The sequence below is a fragment of the Panthera tigris genome, chromosome C2 (assembly GCF_018350195.1).
Source record: "Panthera tigris isolate Pti1 chromosome C2, P.tigris_Pti1_mat1.1, whole genome shotgun sequence".
Classification (NCBI taxonomy): domain Eukaryota; kingdom Metazoa; phylum Chordata; class Mammalia; order Carnivora; family Felidae; genus Panthera; species Panthera tigris.
In genome coordinates this window covers 138797479-138807768 of record NC_056668.1, presented here as the reverse complement: position 1 = coordinate 138807768, position 10290 = coordinate 138797479, and the positions used below count along the sequence as shown (strand labels likewise).

The 10290-nt window shown below is 39.5% G+C and overlaps 1 protein-coding gene across 2 annotated transcripts in view; it reads right to left on the bottom strand.

Moving 5' to 3' along the window:
• Positions 1 to 287: 287 nt before the first annotated feature.
• LOC102954357 (ubiquitin-conjugating enzyme E2 E2) overlaps positions 288 to 10290 on the bottom strand; it is a 369038-nt gene continuing 359035 nt past the window's right edge. The window contains exon 6 of one of the 2 annotated variants that reach the window (XM_042956336.1): positions 288 to 1150. In XM_042956336.1, the coding sequence (XP_042812270.1) occupies positions 1053 to 1150 (98 nt within the window). In that variant the 3' untranslated portion in view covers positions 288 to 1052. The remainder of the gene's footprint in view (positions 1151 to 10290) is intronic. The other variant, XM_042956335.1, reaches the window with a different exon arrangement.

Below are 10290 nucleotides of genomic sequence, written 5' to 3'. Positions count from 1 at the left end.
GTCCCGTATTTTAATTGTCAAGTAAAGAAGGTTGTAACAGAAAGGAGGTCTACGACAAAGTAATGTGTGGCCAATATGTAAAGTGACAGTGACCTGAAACAACCATAAAATCATCAGGTTATTGACAGCTGGAGAAATTCCACATGGTAAGCAACTTAGCTACAAAGAAATATTAGAGGTCTGAGATGAAAAATACACTTGAATCTGTAATTGAATTAGACAAGCCTCGCTGCTTGTAGGGCTATGCTGGTCACCAGGATACAAAGCAAACGCTGGGTTACCAGAAGTGCATTTATCAGCCACAGTGATTTATTGAGTGCTTTAATAATACAAGTGTACATCAACTGATCCACAGTCAAAAGTGGCAGGTCCCTAAGAAATTTACAAGCACTTTAAGTAAATCAAAATACATATTATTTTGTTCAATCCAACAGTCTTCTGTGTGGGAGACAGAAGGCTAGTGATAAACAGAGTCTCAGTAATGCACAGTGATTCTGATTGAAGCTTTTGTACAAAAAACTTGTTCCCAGTAGCATGCACCCACCAATAAAGACTTCAGTACAAAAAATTAATCCTAAGCACTACATTTAAGTAGAAATGAGATATAATTCTGAATTTGTGTTTTCCCAAAGATCACATAAAAGGAAAAAAAACCAAAATAAAACAAACACCAACAAAAAACAAAACCACACAGTAATACGAAGCTTTGTAAGAAAGCTCTTACTATTACAGATCCGACATTGTTTGCACTGAAAACAAAAGTTCCCATCCATGTTGAGGTGGGAAAAAAAAACCCCAAATCTTTCAAGTTAATAGAAATCAAAAAAAGGGAATAAATTGAGAAGGCAGGGGTGGAGGGAAGAGAGAGGGAAGAGGAGGAAGAGGAGGAAGGGACAAGGGACGGGGGATGGATGACACATCATCAGAAAAAGGTTCAAAATGTAATAAAAATAAGAAGATCAGAACCGAGGTCCGGAGGGGTGGGTAGGGCTATTGATGCACTTGGTGAATGTGCTTGCACAGGTCCGGCGGGGGCAGCAGCCAGCAGGCCCCTATGTGGCATACCGCTTGGTCCACTGTCTGGCCATCCGGTCGTGCTCTGCTCTGTTGGTCATGTACTGTGTGGCGATGCTGCCCACCAGAGGGTCAGCTGGAAGGGAAGCAGAGCCGGGAGTCAGTAAACAGCAGCAGCACCTCCTCTTTCAGAGCTGGGGAAAAGGAGTGTCTGGAAAGCTAGCCCTCGTTCAAGGAGCAGACGGGGAGGTGGTGGAAAGCGGCTCTCTACCCTGGAACCACGTTGCTTTAGCAAGACCTGTAAATGCCCTGCCAGAGATAGATCACATCTCACACCAGTTGCCCAAAGAGTCGTCTGCTTGTGCCTTTACTGATGGCTCCTGTCATGTTTCCTGACAGGTCTCATTCTCTCTCCCTGTGCCCACCGCACGTCTCCCATCCTCCTCCCCTCGTTTTCAGATAGACTCTTCACTGAGAACTCTTCGGGAAGTGGTTGCGATGGCCTGGCTAAGTCCTCCACCCGGAGGCTTAGCCCCCCCGGTGGCCTACACTGAGGGAACCTTCAAGAGCCTCAGCCAAACACAATCAAGCAGCAGCCCCGAGTGAGACCCACTGACACAGGGGAAGCTGATCTACCTCTCCCTCCAAACTGGGGAATGTCAAAATCCATATAGCTCTTTATTACAAAAATACTGGTAGATATTAAATAATAGCTAATACTCAGATACACCACGTCCTAACACAAACATACTAATTCCATAAAACTCAGAGGAGCTGACACACCAGGAAAGTGAAACACAGGAGGGTAAGTCACTTGCTCCAGACGGAGTAAGTGGAGGTGCCAGGCTCTGGGCCCGGAGCCCCCACACTTCACTACACACTGCTCGGGAGCCTGCTCTCCACCCAGACAGGACCCCCAAAAATCAGAGCAATTAAAAAAAAGTAATTTAGGTTTCTGGGGACCCCAGAATGCACCCCCTTTTCCTCCATTCTCGTCTGATTTTTATTTCCTCTACTTTTGGTGTTGAGAATTTGGGTGTATTAGAGCAAGTAGATAAGAAAGAACCAAAAGGGAACAGGAGAAAAATTAGCAAACACTATGTTAAAGACAAGAAAAGAGTAAGGAAGTGTGCCCATGCTCTAACACAACTGATAACTGGGGAGGATTCTGAGACTCTAGCCTAGTAAGACATTCATGGTTATAGCTTCTTAATATTAGAGGTCCAAGAGAAACACCACCTTTTAATGATCTGGTTAGGGTGTTGCTGCTGAAGCTTTTGAAAACCTTCTCGACAAGACACTGCTTACAACCTTGCTTATGTTTTCTTGGATTTGCGCTCAGCTTGTTATGATTATTCTAGGCAGAGGCCAGTGTCTTATGCTCACTTATATCACAAACAAATTCATAGACTACCCACTATTTGGGTTTGTTCAGAACTTCTGCCTCTCTTCACTTGCCCAAATCCTATAACTGAAACCACTGCCTAAACCAACCAGGTTCAAGAAGATGAAAACTAGGAATACCAAATGCTTGGAAACTGGCTAAGATACTGTAAAAAAAATGCAGTCTTGCAGTTCAGATTAAGTAATGACTTTAGAGTCTAAAGGGACGAAGAGAAGTCTGAGTCACACAAAAAAAATCATCTTGCTCTAATTTCTCAGTCTAGAATGCAAAACCTTAGTGAAAACATAGGTATTCTTAAGAGCTGAGATCTACGTCACTGAAGACAGGTGTTTAATTGAACAGAATGTCCATTAGTGAAATGCACTAAAGACCCATCTGTGCTTCCTAACTCAATGGTCACGGTAAAGGACAGGTTTAATGTCAGAATAACCAGTGATGTTAATGTTCTGCCTCAAATCATATCCTCACAGTGTGGGCATACGGGAACAAGATAGGTCTGTCATTGCAGCTCAAAGGAAGAAGAAGGGGACAGATGAAGGATAGGGAACAGGAAGCTGTGGGAGGGAAAGGTTTTATATCAAGTGTTAATACTATTTTAGTAGGGGAAGAAAGGAAAATCTCATAAGGCGGAGAACTGGTAAAATTAACATGCATTGTGCAAAATTTCTTTGTATGCTTAAACAATTTGACATTACATTTCTTTCAGAGATCCTTTTACCTTTTCAAGTCTGATTTTAAAAAGGCTATTTTTTCATATTATACATGCTAACTGTAAAAGCAATAATTAATAATAAAAACCACCTCCAACAATACATATGACAGAAAGTTGTAAGTGAAGACCATCTCCAAATTTACTCAGAAAGAAGTATTGTTAACATTCATAGATCTTCCTGAACTTCTTCTCTAAACACACAATTAAAAAAAGATTAATGTACAGAATGCTTTTATCATCTTAAAAAATCATGATATGGTAAATAAGTTTTTATGTCAATAATCACAAATTGATTTCATCATTTTTAACATTTACCTGAAAAACCAACTTCTGGTCTAGAGACATTTGGGCTCTTTTCAATTTTTGCTTTTATAAACAATGCTGTGAGGAACATTACTGTGCATACACTCTCACAAATTTATGCAAATCTGAAATTTGTTTAATGTACAAATGAAGGAATAACATAAAGGTATAAAATGAGGGAATTTAAACATCGAGTGTTGTTAACCACATAGTTCTCAATGTTAAAATGTTTTTGGTGAATAGAAGAAAATTAAGATTGTAGGTTAGTGAGTCAAAACTATGCAATATATAAGCAGCAAATGACTATCACAGAGAATTTAATGGAATGAGACCCACTCTTTGTAGTGTATTTATAATTACGATCCTAAGTAAAAACAAATCTCCTTACATAGGTTTCATATTTCATGGATACAGATATGTCAGGGACGTAATAACAGTTTCCAAACATGCCTTACTTGTGTCTCTAACAATTTCTTTCTAAAAAAGAAGAAAAATTCCCATCACTTTAGGTTTCTACATTGTTACTACTTTCCCAAATCTTCATCCGTCTTTGATATTATCCTCTATTGGTCTTCCTCCTCTTACTAAAGAAGATCCACAAAATTTATCAGTGGATAAGTAAATTAAAGTTTAAGTCTTCTACACTTTTTGCCTTGTTCACAGCAAAAATTTGAATTTTTGAGAAGAGGAGCATGTTTATGCTTACAGCACAGGGCTGGATGATTTTAAGCACTTAATTCTCCCAAATACCATTGATGCATCTATTAAAGGTTCCCTGAGGCTGAGGAACAGGATTTACAGGGTGGGGTCAATGGAAAATAATGGGGGTGAGAGTTGGTTTATAATGCTCTTCATTAACTAGACCTCTAAACCACATCATCTCGTCTGTTTAATAAAAATGCCATCACTTTTGTTGACACAATACTAGCTATGACATACTAGCCTGAATGAAAGTGCAAGACTGAAAGACCATTGATTGGCAAGGGGCAGTACAACTTCCTCTTCTCCCAGCTCTACCTCCTGGTCTCACCTCTGCCTCCCAACACAGTTTCAGGCGCAAAGAGAAGCTATTCACTAAATGCTTGTTGACTGAACAGCCATCATGATTATTTACAAGTGAGTGAAAGGTGATCATATTGAGTACTCTGCCCCCTCTCCCATTTTTTTGAGATCTGTGATCTGTGCACCTTTGATTCTGGACGGTGAAGTCTCAGACAACTCCTGCAACTTCATCGCCCAGCTGGCCTCTCTCTCTTGGCTGGGGCTACACTGGGTACCCTGGAAGCCAAATGGGTTAAAGCTTATCCAGAAAGGGAGGGGAGGGAGACAAGAAGCAAGACTAAAGGAGATAAAGAAGCAGCTGTATGGTAAGAGGGGACTGGAAAAGACAGGCAGACTACTAAACTGCTGAATGATTCTATTTGCAAGGTCAAAGAACATTCTATCTTGGTTGGTAGGCGATACGGGAAAAATTACATGGAAAAAAATTTTGATTCCCTTTTCTTAAGAAAACAAATATGTTCTTAAAAAACACAAACAAAAGTAGTACAGAACATAGGAAAAAGGCATGGGCTTTGGATACAGACTGCTTGGGTTTATATATCAGTTCCACCAAAAACCGAGTCACCTTGGGCGAATTACTTAACTTCTCTGTGCCTCAGTTTCCTCAACTACAAAATGGAGACAATAACAGTAACGACTCCATAGACTGTTATAAGAATTAAATGAATTAATTCTTGTAATGCACATACAAAATTGCTATTACTTTCAAAATAAAGACTGGCAACTAAGTGTTCTTGTGCATCTTTTAAAATATAAATCTGTTGGGGTGCCTGGGCGGCTCAGTTGGCTAAGCATTGGACTCTTGATTTCTGCTCAGGTCATGATCTCATGGTTGTGGGATCAAGTCCCACGTTGGGCTCTGTGCTGAGTGTGGAGCCTGCTTGGAATTCTCTCTCTCCCTCTATGCTCCTCCCCCATACTCACTCTCTCTCTCTCTCTCTCTCTCTCTCTCAAAATAAAATAAAAATAAATTTTAAAATCTAAATCTGATTGTCTTCGTGAAGACATTCTCTTCAGATAAAATCTAAAAGTCCTTAGTAGGGCTCCCAAGATCTTTGATCTAGACCTAGTCTTTCTAGCCTCCTCTGCTCATGCTTGAAGCCAGAAAAAACAGCTTGCAGCTTCTTCAACAAGCCCTGCTCTTCCGTAAGTCTGAACTTTTGCTTCTGCTATCTCCTTTGCCTAGAAAGCTTCTATTCATTCTCAACATTTAGCTCAAGCATAGCATCCTTGGGGATGTCTTCTAGGAGCTTTCTTGCAGTCTTAGTCGTCCCATTTCTGTTTTGAGTGTTCCCATCCCTATTACTGCACGGAGAATACTGTCTTTTAGTTGGCTGTTTACTAATCTGTATTCCCCCCTGGACTAGAACCTATGCATTCATTCGACAAATATTTATTGAGTCCCTACTCTGTACTGGGTACTGGAGAACTAGAGCTAAACAAAATCCTGCCTCATGGGGCTCTGCCTGTCACTCCGCTTCCCTCTTGCTAAGTCCGTTTACTGAGTGAATATAAGTATGGACAGAAACACATGAGACAATAAGTAAGAAGCACACACAAAATAGCAACCATATCACTCCATATGGCAGGTATCCCTGTGTGGTAGTACTATCATAAGTTGGTTCATCACAGACGTTTCTTCTCTAGATGTGAATTATCGGCAAGTCAGAGAAGGGGACCTGATGGAGACTGTGACAGCTTTCTTTCACTTTTCTGTTTTTTTTAACTTAATTATTTTATTATTGAAATCTGTGCTTTGCACTTCGCCATTTCTTCGATTCTTCAAGGTTATAAACGACTGCCTTGCCAGCCGTTTCATAATACCTGTGATAACATGATTCTTTTAGCTCCCATCAAGTCACTGGAGGCTTTCTGTATGTCTGCCTTGAAATGATGTCAAGTAGCTCATTTTTGTGTCTTTCATGGAATCTTTCTTCTGTGGTTCCGTCTAACCTAGTTTTATTTAAGTCTTATATAAAATGAATAAGTAATAGATTCTCATTATAATAAACTCAAGTAACAAAGAAGTACGTATGATATCAAAAACATTACCTTCTTCCTTCTATTTCCTCCATCCCTATACTCCTTCCATCTCAAGGTAACCACTGTTAACGGTTCGAAACTCATCCCTCCATACTTTTTTAAATTTATGTTTACATCAAATGGGAATCACATAAAAACATTCTGCAACTTGCATTTTCCTCTGTAACAATACACTGTGCTTGCATTTATATGGCAGCATGAATACACCTAGCTCATTACTTCTAATAATTGTAGGGCATTTCTTCATGGTTCTTCAGCATTCAATTCTCCGTTCCTCTACAGATGCACACTTAAATTTGATCTGATGTTTTGTTATAACAACTAGTATTACAGTTTTGTATAAATCTCTGAGCACATGGCTGGAAGTACTTCTGGAGGGGAGATTCCTGTTAAGTAACAGTGCTGGACAAGAGAGTACACATCTCAAACTTTTGGGGAATACTGCTGAGAACTGCCTTCACTACAAGGAATTTACCTAGTTTCTAGGCATTCTCAGCAACACTGCATTACCTATCTTTGTAATTTTTTTTTTGTTAAGCTAACAAAGCCTGTTATTGTTGTAACGGCCTTTAACTTGATGCCTAAGGTTTCACATTTGCTCAGTTTTGTTCACTATTTATATTTCTTTCTCTGTGAGTTGTTTGCCTTTGTCCATTTTTTCTTACCAATATGAAGGAGCACTTTATGCATTACAAATATCAGGCATGCACTGAAGTTTAGCTTGGGTCTCAGTATTTAGCCAAAATCTGCATTAGTGTTTGGAAGACCGAACAGACAGATGCCTCCTTTGACGCCATTTCTAGCTTTACCGAACTTGCGGAGCTCACAGATCATGTAAGTTACCATCATCTTTAATAAGCACAACACCCTCATTCGTACTCAATGCTACTATGTGAACAGTGGCTTTAAAAGTATTGGTAAGCGATACGAGGGTCACTTTGGACGGAAAATCTCTTTCAGCCAAAGACAAACGCTGTGACACGCAGGGGAGTAATTTGGACCTGCCTCCTCAGGTATTCAAACAAATGTTCCGAGTGAGACAGAAGAGCAGCTACCACATGTGAAGAGGCTGCTGGAACAAAACGGTTGGTAACACTGTCTGCTGTTAAACACCGGCACTGACAGGAAAGGACTTGGGAAAGACCAGCGGCTGTTGGCAGGGAAGGCAGCACATCCAGTGACTGTGGGAAGCAGCAAGCATGTAGAAATATGAGAAATTAAAATGCGAGGGGAAAAAACCTTATGTTTGCTTCGTCAATATTCAGAAAGTGATTTCTTTCAGCACCGCACAGAGCTTCTGCTCACGGGAGCACTTCAAAGACCCTGTGCCCCCACCATCAGCCAGACCCTCAGGGTCTGGGCGTTGAGAAGGCCAGTCTTTACCTTTCTGTAACTATTAGAGGAAAAGGAAGCTTACCGACCTCAGAGCAAAATCTACCAGTAACCTACACTGGCATAAATAACCTCTCCTCCCAATTCATGCTTTTCATTAAATGAAAACATCTATTTAAGTATTGCAAATATGCACAGGAGCCATCTAGTAGCTGGCAGTGCTGAGAAATTACATTGGTCCATCATAATGACAAACTTTAAAAACATACTGAATTTTTAATAATGAAATTATAATATTACTTAAATTCTTAAAATTTCATATTTACTGCTGTATCTCAGAGGATCATTTTACGATGGGAATATTCAGCCTTGCCTTAGGCTGTTCATTGATTTTAACACTGGCTTTTCAGTATTCAGCCAAAATAAATTCAGTGCACCTCTAACAATAACACTATTTATCTATTATGTGTGGAGAAAATATTTTCTCTCAGTGTATCATTTGCCATTTCACCTAATTTATGATGCCCCGTGCCATACATAAGTTTAAAATTTTTAATAAGTCTATTTTTCCTTAATATTTTCCAGTTTCATATCATGCTTATTTATAAAGGCCCCCTTCGTTCACTCCAGTATTTTAGAAATATCCCCCTCTATTTACATATAGTAACTTTTATGTGCAACGCTAGCTTTATCATTCCTAAGATTCCTATACATATCTGGATTTGATTCTGTACTTGATGTTCTTTCAATAGATTAATTTGTCTTTTGATTTATTTCTTCATCCTGCTTTTCTCACTATAGTTTTATAGTGTGTTTTGATATCTGGTAGGGTAAGTTCTTACCCTTTCCCATTTTTTTTCTTCACTAAAATTTTACTTAAAGAACCCTAATCTTGATGAGGTTAAGACTCGGAGCATTTAAAGCAATTTCACCCACGGGTATAGGAATCTTCTGTTTCTTTTGAAGAATGTTATCAAGATTTAGGGATATCTGAGATATTCCTCTGGATCTGCTAATTAAATCAAGTGAGTAGGACAGAGTTAAGGTTTTTGTATTTTGGAATGTGGGGAAACAAGACTACTAATTATAGGCCTAGCCCAAACCAGAAAGATGGTTAAATACCCTGAGAAGATACATTTGATTTAAACCAAATGGTGAATACTATCCATAACATAAACTAGATTTAAATTTGAGAATGCTAAATAGAACTGCATACAAGTCTAGCAAGATACGCTATTACTTCCGAATTAATAACCAGTGATGGTAAAAGGTACTGAGTATCTCAAATTCTAAAGAAACCATGAGTACCTTCCATAAGACTTATTAAGAGAAGATGAGCTGGCTTGGACAGCCCCAGTCCCGTCATAAAATATGGGGAAGGAGAGAAAGAAGTTTTGTGGGAGTACGGAGCTATTATCTTGGGAGTGTGGAACTTCCCTGTCTCCCTTCTCCCACCACCACAAAAATGGGGAGAGGATGACTTTTCCCTCTCAAAGCCAGGTGAAGAGGGTACCAAGAGACCCAACAGTAAAGACTGGGGTGCCTGTAAGAAGCAGACTGGAGTGTGATCCCCGGCCCGAGATTTGCCCCTTGACTGAGTAGTGAGAGGGGACACCAAGGAAATGGTCTGTACTGTCTCTGCTAGCTCATGAGTGTCCTATCAAGAAGGCAGCTCCCCAAAAGAGGGGACCATAGTAGCTAAGAGGCTCTTAGGAGAATGCTATGAGAGTGGCAGTGGTATTCTGGAACCAGCTTGCCAGCCAATTTTTAAATTTTTAGGAATTTTAAACACCACCATTATTAAAAAATAGCATTACAATTAAATAAATTATTTACAAACAAGGGGAATCCTTAAAGCTCATCATTTCTTAATTATTTTACTGCTATGATTACTATCCTCATAAAATTTTTTTTATGCCTACTCTATCTGTATGGTGGAAAAAAACAATGTGCTGCCATGCATCGTGCCCCAATTATGCATCCAATAAGGTCATGCATGTAGCCTGAATTGGCAAATGCTACAAAATTAGGACTTGGTTTATTGTTTTATTGATTGTCTGGAGCTAAGAAAGCGATGGAAAAAATGCAAATAATACAGATTAAACCTAAAAGTGTAGTATGTCTAGAGTCCTTACATTGTCAAAAGCATAAAAACTGGAGGATATATTCTTCCAGCACTGAACCTATTATCTCAATTCAGCAAAGGAGTTGCTCGTGACACTAATAAGTGAAATTCCAAAATCCTTCTTTATTTCACTTTGGTCTTAGTTTTTTTTTTTAATTTTTTAATGTTTATTTATTTTTGAGAGAGACAGAGTGTGAGTAGGGGAGGAACAGAGATAGAGGGAGACCCAGAATCCAAAACAGGCTCCAGGCTCTGAGCTGTCAGCACAGAGCCCGACGCAGGGCTCGAACCCAC